General features: G+C 50.1%; 6 protein-coding genes across 6 annotated transcripts; 1 reads left to right on the forward strand and 5 right to left on the reverse strand.

Annotated features, from left to right (window-relative positions):
* Positions 1-3,777: 3,777 nt before the first annotated feature.
* On the reverse strand, positions 3,778-4,801 carry SEPMUDRAFT_152393 (uncharacterized protein). The gene is made up of 2 exons (XM_016907419.1): positions 4,506-4,801; positions 3,778-4,420 (listed from the first exon to the last, which is right to left on the reverse strand). Exons 1-2 carry the CDS (start codon positions 4,572-4,574, stop codon positions 4,079-4,081), a joined length of 411 nt encoding a protein of 136 aa, XP_016756232.1. The 5' UTR covers positions 4,575-4,801; the 3' UTR covers positions 3,778-4,078.
* Positions 4,802-5,789: 988 nt separating this feature from the next.
* Positions 5,790-8,308, forward strand: SEPMUDRAFT_152394 (uncharacterized protein). The gene is made up of 5 exons (XM_016907420.1): positions 5,790-6,744; positions 6,816-6,982; positions 7,042-7,158; positions 7,221-7,541; positions 7,601-8,308. Exons 1-5 carry the CDS (start codon positions 6,691-6,693, stop codon positions 7,764-7,766), a joined length of 825 nt encoding a protein of 274 aa, XP_016756233.1. The 5' UTR covers positions 5,790-6,690; the 3' UTR covers positions 7,767-8,308.
* A 751-nt stretch (positions 8,309-9,059) lies between these two features.
* On the reverse strand, positions 9,060-9,994 carry SEPMUDRAFT_159631 (uncharacterized protein; the record flags this gene model as incomplete). Its single annotated transcript, XM_016907859.1, has 2 exons — positions 9,060-9,461; positions 9,713-9,994. The coding sequence occupies 2 exons, from the start codon at positions 9,992-9,994 to the stop codon at positions 9,060-9,062; spliced, it is 684 nt and encodes a 227-aa protein (XP_016756234.1).
* Positions 9,995-10,152: 158 nt separating this feature from the next.
* SEPMUDRAFT_152395 (glycoside hydrolase family 31 protein) lies at positions 10,153-13,637 on the reverse strand. The gene is made up of 4 exons (XM_016907421.1): positions 12,646-13,637; positions 11,516-12,541; positions 11,448-11,462; positions 10,153-11,394 (listed from the first exon to the last, which is right to left on the reverse strand). The coding sequence occupies exons 1-4, from the start codon at positions 13,601-13,603 to the stop codon at positions 10,481-10,483; spliced, it is 2,913 nt and encodes a 970-aa protein (XP_016756235.1). The 5' UTR covers positions 13,604-13,637; the 3' UTR covers positions 10,153-10,480.
* A 176-nt stretch (positions 13,638-13,813) lies between these two features.
* On the reverse strand, positions 13,814-17,984 carry SEPMUDRAFT_159633 (membrane transporter). The gene is made up of 5 exons (XM_016907860.1): positions 17,810-17,984; positions 17,462-17,672; positions 16,949-17,405; positions 16,711-16,894; positions 13,814-16,648 (listed from the first exon to the last, which is right to left on the reverse strand). The coding sequence occupies exon 5, from the start codon at positions 15,744-15,746 to the stop codon at positions 14,196-14,198; it is 1,551 nt and encodes a 516-aa protein (XP_016756236.1). The 5' UTR covers positions 15,747-16,648; positions 16,711-16,894; positions 16,949-17,405; positions 17,462-17,672; positions 17,810-17,984; the 3' UTR covers positions 13,814-14,195.
* SEPMUDRAFT_74857 (GABA permease) lies at positions 15,536-17,989 on the reverse strand (the record flags this gene model as incomplete). Its single annotated transcript, XM_016910082.1, has 5 exons — positions 15,536-16,648; positions 16,711-16,894; positions 16,949-17,405; positions 17,462-17,672; positions 17,810-17,989. 5 exons carry the CDS (start codon positions 17,987-17,989, stop codon positions 16,061-16,063), a joined length of 1,620 nt encoding a protein of 539 aa, XP_016756237.1. The 3' UTR covers positions 15,536-16,060.
* Between the last annotated feature and the right edge of the window lie 509 nt (positions 17,990-18,498).

Consider the following 18,498-nt stretch of genomic DNA (forward strand, 5'->3'; position numbering starts at 1 on the left):
ACAAGCTATCAAAAGGCTATATCGGATATATAATACAGTATTGTGTTCTTAACTAAAGTACCCTCTCTTGTCTAATACCCTATTAGTCTAGAACCCCTTACAAAACTTATAAACTACTCCGTACTATAGGTTTTGCTACTATTCCTAGCGTTAGCTAACTAGAGGCTAGAGAATTCCTTTTAACTCTTAATTATCTACCCCTCTTGTTAACTCTTTAACCTAGCGGCCTAAATCGTGCCTTACTAATACGTACGTACGTACGTACTAGCTATACGAACTCGTCGTCTGTATCTATATCTATATCCGTCTCGTAACTACTATCCTTATCTTATACTCTGTCTAGTACTCTTCTATAGTAACTAGTAGCGAGCGTAGCGAGCTACGCTAATATATTAGCTTGTTGCTATAGTAGCTATACGAACTACTTGTTTGTAACTGCTAGCTCGGCTCTTAGCAGTAGTATTGCTTATAGTACCGGAGTTGCTCGTAGTATCGGGGTTGCTTGTAGTATCGGGGTTGCTCGTAGTATCGCTATAGCTAGCCGCTAAGTAGTAGCGCTTCTATAGACGTTAGCGTATAGCTCTCCGCCTACCTTATGCTTGCAACGTATACTATATACCTATCCTATAGCGAGACATATATACCTACTATAAGTATAGCCCTTAGCGCAATTGCATCTAATAGTACCCTCTACTACTACTACGTACCGGCTAGATTGTTGCTAAACCGGCCGCTAGGCCTCGCTATTGCGACGTACTAGCTGTATATTGTTATCCTCGCTATTGCGACTATCTTCGCTAGGCGGCGTTGTATTACGTCGATTCGGATCGAGTCGCTCTACGAGGGTAGGTAGACGCTATAATGTTAAGGCGCCTATAATAGTAGCGTACGAGCGTATTTGACGAGCGCTACGTCTACTTACTCGAGGCGGCGGCTTAAGAAGTCTGCGCGCGTCTCCTATCGCTGTCGCTAACTCGGCGTATAGGATATACTAGAAGTCCCCGAATTGCGATAGGGTTAGGTAAGTAATACCGTTAAGTTAGTACGAGCAAGCTATATCTAATAATCTATAGTCTTTATAAATACGCTAGTATACACGCTACGGGTATACCTAGGGTTAGCGGCAATCTTCTCTTACTCTTCGTCGTACTTCTACTTCTGTATAGCTATAGCCTTTAGCCCTCGAACGTCGATTATAGTATTAATAGTATAGTAGAATAGCCGGTTAACGAATCGCGTAGAGGAGGTATTCTATACAACAGACAGCGTATATGTATAACGGTCGATATAACTGTCGTAAAATAGAGCTATCCGGAGGATTAGAGTAAGTATATTATTCCGTATACTTACTATCTATTTCTTAAGGCCTGCGTATATACCTTTACCTACTAAGGACATATCGTAGCCGAAATAGCGTATCTTATTAGTCTAGGCTTTAACGTACTTCTCCTTGTATACCTACTAGTACTTCTCGAGATAGCGTATTATCTTAAGCTAGCGTATTAAGGTATCTCTCTAATTATAGCTAGCGCGCTTATCAATAGCGATTAGTCGTACAATATCGTCTACTTCGTCGTCTTGCGCGGCCTCGGCGGTCTCGTTAGTAGTATCGTCGTTAGTCTCGTTCTCGTTGTCGCTAGCCTCGTCGCGGGTAGTACGTATAAGTATTGCTACGTAGGTATTATCGAACAGCTGCTTAGTTTTAGCAAAGCGATACGTTCTATACAATACAAGAAATTCGGCAGCGAGCTCGCTAGCGACGTAACGCGTTCTATCGTCGCTCTTCTTCTAGCCGAATATCTTATAGGCCTGCGCCTCGACTATAGTATCTATATACTATATATATAGTATAGATTCTACCTCTAGAAATACAGCCTCTAACGCGTTTATAGCCGTACGGTCGCGATTATAAATAATAATATCCGGTTCGTCGATATCGTAGGCCTCGAGAAGGCGCTTAAATATACGGAATACCTACTTATACCCTTCGAACGTCTCGTTAGGTATAAGGATATATACTAATAGTAGGACGACGCCGAGTCTAGTAACAATATTAAAGCAGAGAAGTAGAAGGCCGCTAGCGTAGATCTTGTATATACAATCGAAGATTAATATATAGTTGTTATCTTTAAAAAGTACGATAAGTCGTAAATCCGCGAAGAATAGGGCGCGGAGTCGGTTATCGTCGTTGGTTACTACCTTATAGAAGAAGTTGTTAGTAACTAGTACTTCTAGTATCTTGTCTACTAGTGTTAGACTAATAATTATATCGCTATAGATCCGCGCAAACTTATTGTAGATATCTCGAAGTACTAGTATAGCGGCAATACTAGTAAGGCCGGCTTTAGTAATAAACTAGGCCTTTGCTAGAGTATAGATAACCGTAGGTAATACTCCGTTCGTACGACAGTTAGCTAGATACTTACGAAACTCGTTACTACGTACTTCTCGTTAGTAGTAAGGTAGGCCGGCCGCGGCTACGCTCTTATAGTTATACTTAATATACTTACTAAGACTAAATATCTACTTATTCTCTAGGTTTTCCTTGTCTAAGGCGCTGATAGTCGCTATAACGCGGCAGTTCTGCTTAGCTATCCTCTTACCTAGCTTCTTCGATAGCCTACTAAGACGATTCTTAACTAGCTTATTTATACAGTTACCTCTCGCGTACTTAAGAGGGCGTTTCTAGATAGTCTTAGTAGTATTATTCTTCCTTGTACTACTATTCTTTTGCTATACGACACTATACCGACGGCCGTAAGCCCTAAGGTAATTTATAATAGTAGACTCTAATACGAAGGGCTCGAATTCGTAGGAGGGTTTAGGTATCGAATAGCGATTAGTAATCGTAATAGCTTTATCCGTCTCGGTTTCGGCTACGCTAGCCTTGTCGTCGTCTTTACTAGAATTAGAGCGATTGCTACTGTCTTCGCTATTACCTACGCTAAGTCTATACCTTTCTCCGGTCGCTAATTAGCTCGGTACTATATCTAGCGCTACTACGTCGGGCACTACTACGTCTAGTGCTACTGTATTAGTCGCTACTAGATTAGCTAATAGATCTTCTTCGTCGAGGAGTATATTAATAGACTCGTCGAGCTTAGCGTCTGTTAATACGGCTCGCGCGAGCGTCGTATTAAGTAACTCTATATTGAGATAGAATATACTATATGTATTGTAACCTATAAAGATTGGTATACATGTAAAGAGGTAGGTAACGTTGGAATTAGAGTTGTGTACGCAGAAGTTGCAGCCTCAGGCTTTGGCTTAGCAGGGTCCTCCCGCCTTTTAAAATTTGCCCTCCCGCCTTTTATAATTCCCCCTGTATATGTCATACATATGTTTCCCCGCCATTCCACAATGAAACCGATCCTCGTCATCTCGAACATGTCTCCGATCTGGAGCAGAGTATATATATATGTATATGCATCTGCGACGCTTCTCAGACATACTGAACCTACGGGATGTGCAGGTATGAGGAACGTGTCTCCTCGTGGATATGACATGCCATGAATAGGTACGAAGGGGGTCCTTCTGGAGGAGCTTGCTAAAACAAACCAAAACGAGGCGTTTTCTAGAAAGACGATAGAGTACCTCCGGCACATTACCTTATACCAGACGCGAGCTTGAGACCCCTTCTTCCCTTCTAATAAAAAAGTAGAACTGGCAATCGGGAAATACATAGCTGAAACATCTGGTTCTGACGCTGCGATATTCCCTACCTCTATGATTTGGTTCGCAAGATGGCGCGCGCCGAGGGACGACTGCTGGAAGCCAACATTTGTGATTTACGCAAGAGAACGACAGCAGGGCACTACCTCCTGCCGATAGTCATTCTCTCGAAGAAGCTCAGTTCAAGACGCTAATAAGTGCGTGTAGTCTGAAGCCAGAATCTCAGATCGAGAATCGTATCAGATGTGTTACTCTTGGCTACCCCTCCTCCCTTCTCCCTGACACACCTGGGATTTTCGCACTTCTGCCTTCACTCTTTACAAGCGCTGTAGAATGCTTGAGTGGGCGTCTTCACAGCACTACCTGTCTCTTGAACGTGACGAAAACTCCCTTGTTTTTCTCATCTTCAGATAAGAGTACCGAGTTCCGATTCAGTCCTCCATTCGGGATTGTAGGATATGCTCCAGATGCAATCAATCATGCGCAGAAACCTCAGCACAAGCTGCCATATACAACTGGCTCTGGTTTGACAGATTGTTCCATGTCGAAGTCGAAGTTGCAGGTGACCAAGTGCGAGAAGCGGTTCGCCGTGGGAGAGCGGGTCATCGCGTTGAAGTCGACAAGCGTGCGGTGGGCTGCGAGGGACTCGTGAAGCTGAAGTTCGGGAGCGGCGATGTGGTCGAAGCAGAATCTGACCACGGCCTGCTGCTGAGTATGTGTACGAGTGTTGATTGCTGGGGTTAGTGTGCTGGTCTGGTCAGGTCAGGATATCTGCAAGGGTCCACAAATGGATTCGCAAGTGAGAAGCAGATATGAGGGCGGAAAGTGCAGACCGGGTTGATGAGGTACCTCCTAGTTAGTTCTATGAGTTTTCCAGAAGGGTCCAGAAGGCTGCAAGGCATTGGCCTAACTCAGTAGAAGACTACTGGAAGTCGGGATGGAGTAGAAGATGAGTTTGGTAGAGGCGTTCGGCGAACCAGACTTGGACATGTGCCTTTGCAGCTACTCCGGTGGTTGCAACGAGGTCAGTGCCACGGCAGGAATCATGCATCTCGAGTCTCTGAAACTCCATGGCCCAGTTCTAGAATATGGAATTCAAACGTGCGGAAGATGACAAGGAAAAGGAGACATCATGATGCAGGAGAGGGGGCAGCGAATGTTCATCATCCAGGAGAGATGGCTACTGTCGTTCTATTTGCAGGAGTGACACAGTTCGGAAAGAGATGAGGCTCTACAAAAGAGCCAAAAGCATCCATTGATGATGAGGAGAGGGAAGTGGTTGAGACGCGGCGCGGGCTTGGCACAAGGCCCCAACTTCCAAGACGGGAGTGGAGTAGGAGGTAATTCATGGCCGGGGGGTGGAGACTTCAGACTACCTACCTCCACGTGATTCCGCACCGGGAATTTTCTTGTAGGAGAGAGCCTGGAGGAGGTTGTTAGCACTACAAACCTGAGGCTGAAAGAAGCACGGGCGAGGCGAGATGATGCCGGGCATTCGCAGTTGTACCTGCAGCGAGAATAGCATCATGGGCGCGTACCTGCAGTAGAGTATTGTCGTGTGGCTGCGGAGTACCTACATGTACATCAGGTACTTACTACCTCCTAGGAGGGACTACTGTAGGCGCAGAGGGAGGCAGCCAATCATTCCATGAATCATGGAGAACTCCCCTTTTTCACTTCCCCTTTTTCATTCCCTTTCACACTGCCACTGCCACTGCCACTTCCATTTCCACCTTTACTTACTTTTCTACATCCTGGATATACAGTGCGTAGGAAGTAGGAAGTAGGTGGTGATGAAGGAATATAATAGCAGTCACATATCACAATATCGCAACATCAAATCAGGGATGCATGGTGCGCTCTCGGGTCGCATCGATCGAAAAAGCAGGCCAGAGGGTAGAGGCGGGGCCCACAGAATTCATCGAGCAACCAATAGAAGCAGACTTGCGGCTAAACACTGCCTGCCGCCTGGCATGTTTTATCGATTCGGCCGCGCGTATCCACAATCGAGAAAAGCTTGACTTCGCACTTCGCAATTCGCAAGTCTGCTCTGCTCTGCCTCTGCCTCTGCCTCGCGCGCCCTCTTGACTCTGCTTCTTGCACACTTCCCCTGGCTAATCTCGCTAGGCCTGCCACGCACACTGACTCTTTGCACGGCCTCGATTGCCGGACATGAAACCGCCACTCTACCGCCATTGGCCACTGCTGCTGCGAGCCTCCCTCCAAGACCAACCAAGAAGCCGCGCCCGCTGAAGGCGCTCGTATTATGTGTCTCCAAGTGGACCTTTGGCCTTGATAGCTCGCGTCCCGGAGATCACCTCAAACGTGGAGATTGTCGCACAATCCAGTCTCATCTTCCAATTGTCCATGCAGCTCTAGGGGTAGCGAGACGCCGTGCTGATGACGATGATGATGGTGACCCTGTCGCGTAACATTCTCAAGTCCTACCTCCGTAAGGTGGACGCGGCAGCAAGAGACTGAGAGAGAGACAGACACAGTGAGAGAGAAGCGAGAGAGGCGGTTTCGCGGTGAAGGTGTGATGAGCACAGCATGCGCCGGCTCTGGGGACCAGTTCATTGAGCGCCATGCTCACTGGCTGGGACGAGTCCGGAGGATTTGACTGCATCAGCACGATTCACCCGCCAAGCACGGTGTAATAACGGCAGCCACTGGTGATGAGGCACGCGAGTGGACCACGGCACCGCCGCTACCGGTCTAGCGCATCTGTGCATTGTCAACCTCAGCTTCCGAGTTGGGCCAGCAGGATGGACATCCAATTTCAGAGATTGACCGCATCCCTGAAACACGGACACCACACGCGCTGTCAACAATAATGTCCGCCACTAGTCTCACTCCCACTTGTTGCCATTATATACCCTCCGCTTGACGCTCTCATCTTGTTTGCTCTCCATCCACTTTCGTTCAGCACAATCAAGCCTGCCAACTCGCATACCTAGTAATACCCAACTACCCACACTCTTTTTCCAAGAACAACCACCCCAAAAAACCAAAATCAAAATGCGTTCCTCCACCATGATCTTCGGCCTCGCTGGCACCGCCATTGCCTCATACGTGAGTTTGGCTCGTGGACTGCCTAATACTTCGTATTCGAACGATTAGCTGACCGTTCTCCCAACGCACAGGCTCCTCCATCTCCTCCATCGTATGGCGCTCCTCCAGCTCCTCCAGCTTACGAGGCTCCTCCGGCTCCTCCAGCCTACGAGGCTCCTTCGTCCAGCTCGGTGCCACCGATGCCAGTCGAGACCACCTCGACCGTCGTGAAGACCAGCACCACTCCTGAGGCTCCTGTGTGAGTATTCACGTGTTACCACGGATCGGGAGAGAGACACTCCGCTAACACCTCCGCAGCTACAAGCCAACCAGCTCGAGCGTTGTCCCCCCTCCAGTCTACCCAACTGCCAGCAGCAGCTCGTCCATGGAGCACCCACCAGTGTACATGAGCTCGACCACCCCTGCCGCTCCAGTGTACGTCTCCGCGAACGAAGCCTCGTATGAATGACTCGAATGAGTGACTGACATCGCCCTAGCTACCCCACCACGACTGCACCAGTCCACCCAACCACTGTCCAGACCTACGAGACTGTGTTCACCACCTACTGCCCAGAGCCAACCACCTTCACCCACGAGGCCAGCACCTACATCGTCACCAAGGCTACCACCCTCACCATCCCAGCTGTCCACACCACCACTGTCCCAGTCTCCAGCTCCACCTGGGTCTCCAGCAGCTCCTCTGTGCCATACAGCCCAGTTGAGCCATCCAAGCCAGTGCCATACAGCCCAGTGGAGCCATCTGCCCCAGCCTACACCAGCCCATCGAGCCCAGTGGAGCCATCCAAGCCAGCTGTTCCGTAAGTTGCATTCCATCTGCGCGCGCGTGCTCGAGAGAGAACTTTGCTGACTTCTGTAGATACTACCCATCCAACAACACCACCATGCCGGCACCTACCTACCCTGCTGGCACTGGCGCCATGCCATCTGCCACCAAGCCAGCCACCTACACTGGTGCTGCCGTGGCTAACGTCGCTGGCGGTGCTTTCGCTGGTGTTGCCGCCCTCGTTGCCTTCTTCTTGTAAATTTAGAATCGTCTAGCACCAATAGACCTTTTTGAATTTTCGCACAATGGAGAAACTTCGACATTGTGAGCAACGGGAGTTCCAGAAAAGATGTTGACACACTTGGGACACATTTCTTGTACAGTTTTAGCAGTTCCCACAGGCTGCGGAGCAAGGTACACAGAGCGACGCGACACTAAAGAAGTTTTATTACAAACAGCAGCACAAGGAAAGGGGGGGGGGAAAGAGCGAAATATTTCTTGCATCGACGCCACGATTGAAACGTAGAACACCCCGGCCGGGACACGCAGTTGCATCTTTATTGGACACACGTGTGTGTTTGGTTCTGCTTCAATTTATTTGGTTGGTTCTTTCATATATACACTACTACTATTCGCTCGAGGTGGTATAGGGTAGCAGCGAGTGGGGCGATGTATTTGCGAGGACTTTGCAGTTTTTTTCCCATCTCCTCTCTCGGAGGAGGGAAGGAAAATCCTGCTAGGTTCCAGACAGACATTGCTTCAATTTTAATGTAATAGATTTGGCAGCAGGTTATGATACCCTTTTTTCTTTGCTTCATTCTCTACTACTAGAAGCTTTCTCTTTTCTTGATGTGAGTGAGTAATTGTGATTTTGCCCCCTATCGGTAGTAGTCTAGTCTTAGATGTTGTAGGAGTCTTCGGAGATGTGAGTACCGCGGTAGTCACAGGAAGTAGAGACCTGCATGATGGGAATGCAGGGGAAAGAGACTGTTGAATGCCTGACCCTCCTCCGAGCACAATGGGCTAATCCTTGACAGACTGACCAACAGATTGGTTCACTTCTATAGTCTGCGCGTGCTTCTTCTTCTTCTTCTTCTTCATGGCAGTTGGGTAGGTAAGATGGGATACTGCCAGCCAGCCCAGCCTATCCTTAAAGTCCTAGTATCCACGGAGGGGGGTTTTCTTTCTTTTGGATGTCAATCCCTGAGGGGCTTTGGGCATATCCGCGGGTTTCTTGAGATGTGATGATGGAGATCAATATCCAGGGACTCGCTGGGAGGAGGGGCTTGGCTACCTGAAATTTCTTTTTTCTTTCTTCTCTTTTCGACCACACCTTGGTGGCGATATGGTATCCTCTCGGGATGAAGGCATTTCTTTTTTTTTTTTCGTCGTAGCGATAGGAGGGGGGCCTTGGATTAATGAAGTTTTGCTTTGACTTGCAGCGGCAAGCAAGCAAGCAAGCAAGCAAGCAGATGAGATGTAAAAAGGCGATTCGGAGAAAAGAAAAAAATGTCTTTCTTCTTCCTTCTCCTCCTCCTCCTCCTCCCAACCCTCAAGCCGAAGCCGACCTCTGCAAAGCCTTCCCCAAAGCCGTCTGCGTAACCTGCACCAACAAATTCTCAATCCTCTCCAACCTCTCATCCGCCTCCCTCTCACTCTCACCCGGCAGCGGAGAAGAATACGGCGCTTTCGCCAAAGCCCTCACATCATCCAGACGCAATTTCGACGGCTCGACCATGGACACCACCAAGGAAGTAATGAGACAATTACTCAGCATGCGCGCGACGTGCGGACTGGCGAATTTGTAGTAAAACATGTATATGTCGATGCGCCCGATGCTGCCCGTGTTGCCGATGGTGATGGCGTAGCTGGTGAATTCACTGCTGTTTTTGGAGGAGAGTGTGTTCATGAGATGGTCGATGGTTTCGGTGAGGACGGCGGATAATCCTTCGACCTAGATTTGGCGGGGGGAAGGAAGAGAGTGTGGGTGAGTTATTTGTTCATTCATTCATTGATTTTTTTTTCTTTTCTTTTTCCTTTTTCTTTCAAAGAAAATTGTATATATACATATATATATGCCAACCCACCCCATTATATATAAAGTGAAAAATAAAAAAAGAAAACCCCCCTCATCCCCAACCCCCTCACAAAAAATCCCCCCAAGTGAATAACGAAAAAAAAAGATCAAAAAAAATTCATACATACAACATCCCCAACCATATAATACCCAAAATGCTCCTCAATCGCATCCTGCACAGCTTTGACATTCCCACTCGAAACCCCACAATGCGCCAAATGGACCTTGCGCACGACTTTTTCAATCGGCAAAATTTCCGCATCAATCGGGTGCGAAGTGACTCGTGAGTGGTGGTTGCGAGCTTTGACTTCGGCGAGCACGGAGAGACGATTGAGGACGTCTTCGATTTCGCGGCGCGCGAGAGTGCTGCCGCGGTGGTGGCGCATGACGTGGCTGACTACGTTGCCCATTTTTTTTTTGATTTTTTTTTAAATTCTTTTTGTTTTTGTTATTGGTTGTTATGGGGTTGGATGGGGTGAGGGAGTGAAATGGATGGATTTAGTGGTGAGGAGGGCGTTGGGGGAAAAGGGGGGTGGCAAGAAAAGAGAAAAAGGTACGGGGTGTGACAGATACAGAACATATTATGAACAACATGTGTGGGAGGGAGAGAGAGAGTCTCAGAGAGAGAGCGAGAGAAGAAGGACAAGTTCTTCCCTCACCCCCTGTTCGACTAGGATAGGTGTGAGAACCATGAGAGAGAGGGAGATTGACCAATCATAGCTGGGGATGACTGTGTTATCACCCTACACCCGAAGACAAGCCAAATAAGCGCACCTCTTTCACAAACCCCTGCATCAGCTTCTGGTCTGGTCTACTTTTTTAGTCTACTACGTACAATCGGATCGAAAAGCATCGCATAAATAAAGGCAATGCTTTTTGCTTTCTTGTCTCTCCTTCTAGTTTTGCAGCGTAATCACAAGCTCGTTGTTCCATACACCACCTTTGGTGGCACTCTCGAGGCCAGTGATGTACAGAGCCTCTCCTTGAAGATGGAATTGCACATTTGCAGAAGAAGAGCTCTTTTTGCCGCCGCAGTTGACGCTGATGCTCTTGGGCGCAGTCTTGATGCCGGCAATCGTCACGTTGGCGAGTGGGTTGGCGTCCATGTAGGATCCTTGGATCTTGGTAGACAAGCTATTCTTCGCGAAGTTGAGCGCGACTGTCTTGGTCGCCTTTTGCTGGATACTCAAGCCGTCGTCTAGGAAGAGCTCACCCCGGGCACTTGCAGTCTTGTCCAGGGCCACGATGAGACTCCAGGGATTCTTCCTCGAGGTAGCAGTCGTGTTGCCTGCCTTTTGGGTCGGGATGATGTATCCTCCTCGGATGTGAATGGGTTGATGCAGCAGAGGAGCGTCGAGAGTCTTGTTCTGGCCAGCAGCGACGTCCACTTTGGTGAGGTTGTACCAGTCGTACCAGATCGTGCCATCGGCGACACCGGGGAAGACACCATTCACAGTGGTGGCCAGTGGTGCGAGCACCGGCGTGATCAGAAGAGCTGGACCAGACATGAACTGCGTCTCGACGGCAGCGAGTGAGGGATCGTTGGGGAACTCCCACGCCAAAGCCCTCAGGACAGTCTCTCCTGCCGTGTTTGCCTTGTGGAACAATGTGTATGTGTAGGGAAGAAGGGAGTACCGGATGTTCATGATCCTTCGGGTCGATTCGGCCGTCGTAGCCCAGATGTATGCTTCTTGTGCAATCGTGTTCCGGTTGTTGTGGTTCCTGTAGAAGGGATACCAGGCACTGAGCTGCATCCAGCGAGTGCAGAGCTCCATATCGGCATTGCCGTTGAATCCACATGTTTCCACACCTTCACTACTGTTAGCTTGTTATTGATACGAAGTAGGGCTGCGTGCCTCTTACCAAAGTACGGAATACCTATACATGTTGTTAGCAGGCGATCAACATCGGAACAACAAGATAGTACTTACCAGCAATGCTCATTTGGAGAGCCTCGGCGATACCATAGTACATATTTCCCCATTTGGAGTTCGTGTCACCACCCCAGTGGCCTGCAAACGCTCCAGAGCCGGCAAAGGTGCTGCGGGAAACATAGAATGGACGTTTCCCGTCATACAAAGTGGCCAAGGCATTGTACGTGGTACGTCCACTCAAGTGTCCGTACAGGTTGTGCAACTCGTACTGAGTGGTACCATCTGCATTGAGAGCGTCGGGAGACACGACAGACTTGACAAGAGAGTGTCCGGGCAGGAAGTTGTTGATGGCATATGGCGGGAACGTGAGGTTTCGAACTCCTGGAGTGGCAATGGTACGTCCCACCGTTGGGGTGGGCGTGACCATTGGTGTAGGGTATGCAGCGGATTGCGATGCAGCTGATGCACTGGCCGAAGCGGCTTCGGTGGCATTGGTGACCTCAAATCCCTCAGGATACCTGTAGTCGACAGCGAGGGCCGTGTCCGGGTCTCCAGGCAGAGCAAAAGGGACGTGAATAGGGTTCATACCGAGCTGTCCGGTTCCACAGCTGCCAGTGCAGAACGAAGTCGGGTCACTGACGTCGAGCCAAAAGCCGTCAAACTCAACGAGCTTGTAGTAATTTTGCAGTTCCTGGGTCCAGAACTGCTGAGCTTTGGGTGCAGTGTAGTCAACAAAGGCAGCGAATCCTGCCCACATGACTCCAAGGTAAGTGCCTTTGTCCTTGTTCTTGACGTATACATCGAGCTCCTTTCCATGATCATACGTGGCATACGCGTCGGAAGCATTCTGTGGGTTGGGTGCGTAGATTTGTGCGTTGAGGATGGGCAGCCAGTGCTGGCCGTTGGCGTGCAGCCTAGCCAGAAATTGACGGCCCTCTTCGAGGTCGTAGTGGCCGGGATTGAGGGTGAAGTCTCGGTTCATCTTGAGGTAGTCGAGATCGCTCATGACGGATTCCAGCTGAATGTTCTGCGCGGCATATAGATCGATGACATCCTGCAGATTCGTCCAGTTTTGGTATGACCCTGATATTGCAGATTAGTACGAGTTTCGGACACGCTTATCTGAGCCAAAATTTCCGTGTTCGAGCTGAACTCCATGCTTCGACGATGGGAAGGGATTCACTTACATCTGACCTGGTGGAAGCCCAACGCCCAGTACGGCTGCATTCCAGGAGTGCCAATGATTTGTGTATGGTACTGGCTGATGACCTTGGTCGGCGTAGGACCGGAGATAAAGTACAGGTCGAAGCTGCCACCAATGGTTCGATATGTCAATTTGCCCTTCTGCAACAGCCAGTCCTGGCCATGCGCGTTACGAGCATACACGCCATGGGATGCGGACGTTCCATTGCCATATCTAGTCTCCAAGTACATGGGGTGCGTATCGTGACCATTCACGTTGATGATCTGATCATTATCCAAGTTGTACGCATTCCAGAAAGTTTGAGTAAAGTTCTGCCCCAGGCGGAATGAGTGAATGTAAGCTGCAAGCCCGTATGTGTTGTAATCCGGTACCATGGACGTCGCGAGCTCCAGGAATTGATCTTGAAACACAATCTTGCTGCCGTAGGTGTTGAAGATTACGTCCTTCGAGCTTTTGCGGACGATCTTGAATTGAAAGCTGGGCTCGTTGCTCCATTCGAACAGCAGATCACTTTTGCTCTTCGTTGCACCGGGGTCCTGTCCAGGTTGTGGCGTATAGTCCTTGGACAAGAGATATTGGGAACTGTTCTCCGCTGTCAAATGCTTGGGAAACATGCGAACAGAGAGACGCTGTGCACTCTGATATTGGACTACCAAAGACAGTTGTGCAATGTCGTTGCCGTACGCTGAGCAAGGGGCTCCCGCTAGATTGAGGTCTGCCGTGACGCCCTTGGCGTTCTCAACCACGTTGCTGGCTTTGTATCCAGGACATACTGCTTGGGCATTGGGAGCCGTCTTGTCCATTACGTTCGGCGTCACAGAGGGCGCATAGCTGTAGCTCGATGGCAATATGGGTGTTGGCGGAAACGCTGGAGGATACTGTGGCTGTTGGCATAATGCCAGAACTGGCAGCAGCGCCAGAAGTGCTGTTCTCCCAGACATCGTGCTCTCGCTTCCTTGAATGAGATGGACCGAGTGAGAGTCGGAATGCCTGGGGCGCTCGTCGTAGAGGCTCGCACGATATAAAAGATGCAAGCCATGACGTCTCGGGCTACACTGCAAGTCACGCGTTGCGCATCTTCACAAATAATGAGGAGAAGAGATGCATAGCAGAGCGCCATATCACCCGCCTTTGGTAAAGCCGAACTGTGGCTCAGGTAGTGGAAGCTGGAGACCTATGGCGTTTATCCATTTTGGTATATGCTTCTCCATGTGGCTAAAGTGTGTTGCAAATAGGGTTAGAAATCGAGATCTTACCAAGTTTGAATACCGACCAGCCTTGTTGCCGAGATGAAGGACATCGTCTCGCGCGGCAGACAAAAACAGCTTTTGATGCTGATGACTCGATGTTCTCTGCCTCCCAGCCATACTCAATCGCTGCTAAATGCTCAGATATGGCGCTAAGCTATGTCTTTCCCGGACGTTGGGAGACCCGTCCAACATTGCGGTTACGTGCCATTTTTCACCGCCCACGAGATTGTCCTCTCTGCAGGACTTTTTCTCTCCGCGATAGGCGCACAGTGTGCGTTGTGCTTCAACCTTGGAATGGAAATCTCTCTCGCAATCGTGCGCCAACCCAGAAAAACAGGAGCGGCGCTGGCATGAGAGCCAGCGCGATAAAGCCAAACACACTCATGCCCCACCCATAGCCGACAGTCTGGAAAAGAGTGCCCACGAACAACGGAATGACACCTCCGACTTGGCTTCGCAGAAAGGAACCAGCAGCGAGGGCAGAGGCAGCATTGTTTTCGTATGCCTCGGTATAGTAAGTCTGTACAGCGTTAAAAATTGAAGCCTGACTTGCTCCAAAGAAGATCATAGCTGTCAGCGGAACAGCCCAGTGCAGGCCCTCCTCCACTGACCAGCCGAACCAGAAGAGGGAAATGGGCAGAAGGACAGCGCCAATGTTCGCCAATGGAAGCCGATATTCTGGCGTTCCATCATTGTTGTACCTGCGAGCCAGTTGGTCATACACTTTGTCGATGAAAGGGATAATGATCCCAAACGCCGTGATGATGAAGCCCAACGCCGGAGCCAAGTAAGCAAGGCCCACCTGTCGCTTGTCGAATCTGTAGGGAGGATCGGCCCATATAGTGCCAAAGGATGCGTACAGGCTGTACATTGTGCTGAAGATCAGGGCTTGGTACACCGACATAATCAGTACGATGGGTTGGGTAGCCAGGATCTTGACAGCTCGTGTGCTATTGCCTGCAATCTTGGCGGGTATTGATTGCGGGTTCACGCCTTCGACATACCAGGACGTGTCGGGGTGCTTCTCTTCCAGCTGGGCCTTGCGCTGCTGTAGAATGGTAGTTGCTCGCGTTTCATACAGGAAGAAGTAAGATACAAGTGTCGTCGTGCATCCGAGTATGAACATGAGCCACGCCAGAGCCCGCCAGCTGGTGACATGAACCAATGCGCCCCCGATAGCAGGACCAACCGAGGGCGCCAGAAGTGGAGCTATCATGTAGAATCCGAGCACTTTGGCTCTCTCATTAACAGCAAACATGTCTGCGATGGAGCCACCGCCATTCCCAACGCCCACTGACCCAAAGAACCCCGAGAGCGTCCGAAACGTCACAAAGGTTGCCAAATTGGGAGACAATGCGCATGGGATTTGGAGTAATGTGAAGATGACGAGGCAGGTGATGTATATGATTCTCCGGCCAAAGGTTTCACTCATCGGTGCCAGAAAGAGAGGGCCTATGCCAAGCATGCAAACGAATCCGGTCTGATTGAGCAAAGCACGCTGCTTCGAAACACCGAACTCGTCTGCCAGTACATCGCTCGCGGGCGCAAAGACACTGGAAGCCATCGGCAGAAAGAAGGCCGTCATGGTTATCTGGAGTACGACGGCGTACTTGGTGAAGAGGGGCCATTGTCGTGGGTTTTCCGAGTCGGTCTCGTCGAATTCGACCTTTTGTTCTCGACTGTGATCCTGATTGGGCTGGTCTCGAGACTGTTCATCATCTCTCAACAGAGGCTGCCGCTCATCGGTTCGGGCAGGCATTTTAATACGATATTTTGTTGTTGTTGTCGTTGTGGTAAAGGCGTCATCATGTTCGACGCCAGTTTGAAGGTCCATCTCGTCGCGTTCGAAGATTTTCAAAGTGGAGACGCGTCGTCATGACGAGATATCAAACTTTATCCCACCGCATCATGTGGACCAATTTCGACTTCCGTACGTTCAATATCGAACAGGCCCTATTCATCCGGTTCCAATATCAAGCGAGCGTCTAGATATGCTGTTAGCCAGTGACCAACACCCTGGAGATCTCAATCCCACTGCGGGAGCACAAGAGTCTCTTGTCGGCGTGGTCGTTTGACAGTTGGCATCAGTGATAGTATAGATGTATAAGGTATATAGGTACCCATACAATATCTGTACCATACGGAGCGTCATCGCACCCAGCCGTCTCTCGACACAAGTGCTACAGGCGGCACATAGCTCTTATGTCCCTCCACAAGATACCACACTGTCGCAATAGTCATGATGCCCACGAACATGACAATCGCCCAGTTCATCGACTCTGCTTCAACAGGTGTAGCAACGGGAAAGAACATCCAGGCGTAGATCGCAAGCAGGTAGCACAGTGCAATCGCATTGACCACGCCTCCGAACTTCCCTAGACTCCATCTCCTGCACGGCAATGGTTGGCGACGGAGCCGCTTGATGAGAAGGCATCCGATGACGATGATGTAGCTGGTCAAAAGACTCACAGTGGTCAAAGCCAAGATGGCATTGAGCGCTGCTGACGAACCAATGTTGATAAGCGAGAGGAGCGACGTTACCAAGAGCGACACGAGAACGGCATGAAGTGGTATGTTCCAGCCGGGCGTGATGTGTGAAATCCATTTGTGCCCGGGCATACCACGGTCTCGAGCGAACGACCACAACTGTCGACTCGCGGTGGCTATCTCGGCAATGGCGGACGAGGTGAGAGTCAGTATCAGAATCACGGTGAGAATCGAGGCCCCTGCGGAAGACTGAATGTTGTCAGTAAAGGACCATGTCCATCCGCTGTACGGGTCCTGCAACGTCGGCTTACCTGAGTGACATTGTAGAAGACCTGTATGAAGGGATACCCAGTCGCGCTATTGAGAATGTCGTCCACATCGCCAAGAGTGAAGCACATGGTTATGGCCATGAGGAGACCAAGAACGCTGTTGAAGCCGAAGGACCACAGCATAGCTTTCGGGAGCGTCCTTCCTGCATCTTTCACCTCTTCCGACCTTCAGAACTAGTCAGAATCCCTTTCAAATGCGATACATCTGGTGGTGACTCACATGTGCACTGCGCAGTCAAAGCCAATCAACGACACGATCGGACTCAGCAAGCCAACCATAAAGGCTGTGCCTTCGGAATTCCAGCCTCCTGCGTTCGTAAACTGTGTGAAGACATCCCGAGCGTTCGCAGTCGGCGCAAGTACCCATAGGGTGACGACGATCGCGAAAAGGCCCAGTACGTGCAGAACCAGCAAGAGTCCCTCCACCATGGGTAGTCTCTTGGCTAAGACGGTGTTGAAGATGATGGCGAAGGTGGCCACTGCCATAACGAGCAGCGTTCCATGCCAGCTCTGGGCGACATAGCTAGGGGTATTCAACACAATCAATCCTTGGATGACAGTCCCGACGAGATATGTGATGCTTGTGATAGCGCATTGCCAGCCGGTGAAACAGAGCCATCCCACCAGGTATGAGAGAAACTTTTGAGCAGGCTTCGGTGCAAACTCCGATACCCAATCTATGTGTGCTGCGTAAGCAGGTCTCTGTCAGGAGAGGGGACGCCTCAGGACTTACGATATTGACCTCCACTGGTAGGAGCAATGGATGTCATTTCTGCGATAGACAGGTACACGAAGAAGAAGCCGCAGACGACGACAACGTATCCCCAGATGACGCCAGCGGTCCCACCATTTGTCAGGACCGAGCTGATGGTGGTGAGAAGCACCTCCCAAGTTGCAATGAGTGTGCATCCGAACCCCAATATTGACATGAACTGAAAGTTGCGCTAAAAGTAGTGTCAGCGGGGCAATCCATAGATGACTATACCTCGTTTTGTGCTCTACGAATAACTTCTATTGTGCTCAGTCCGAGCGCCTCGGAGACTGAGCTCAGGCATATACTGTAAATTCATTCAAAACATACCCGAAGTTCCTGGACTCTGCCCAGTTGGACCATGTCCTTTTTGTCGGCTGCTGTCCCTTGCCATTTCTTGGCTACAGCAAAGCCCGGCAGCTCGAAAGCATCGTCTTCAGCAGAGTCCGACGTGGTCCGAGTCCGTCCAATTTCCTTCCATGGTGGTCTTGGAGCCTCAGACGAGGACATTTCTGCCATGGCTCAGTGGGTCGTGAGAGTTCGTAGATCGAGGACCAGACGCAGGCGTTGAAAGCAGACCTCGGTGAACTTGTTGGAACGAGACAAGGCGTGGGAAGAGGAGACTTCCTCGACAGCCACGGAGCAAGGTGGCATATGGCATGGAGTGCTCCGAAGCAGTGAAAAGTGGTCGGCACGTGCCGTCGTCGACATACTGGAGTAGTGATCGGACAGGTCTTGCTAGCCCGGCTCGAGCACGATATCGGAGTGGAGTTGAAAGGGTGGCAACCAGACGCACGCATCGTGTACATGTCGGTAGTCAGAATATGGCCTGCAGATGGGGCCAGTGGAGCAGTGCTGCGAAGTGCATCATCATCATCATCATCGTCAACATCGACATCATCGTGCCCTGCTCGAGCGGCACACTCTTCTACTGAAGTAGGCACGCATGTTGCTGCTCTCTCGGGACAGGACAGGAGGGAATCTCGATAGAAGCGTCTCGTCAGCGGTATAGAGTTCAG

Source organism: Sphaerulina musiva (genome assembly GCF_000320565.1).
Source record: "Sphaerulina musiva SO2202 unplaced genomic scaffold SEPMUscaffold_13, whole genome shotgun sequence".
NCBI classification, from domain to species: Eukaryota; Fungi; Ascomycota; class Dothideomycetes; order Mycosphaerellales; family Mycosphaerellaceae; genus Sphaerulina; species Sphaerulina musiva.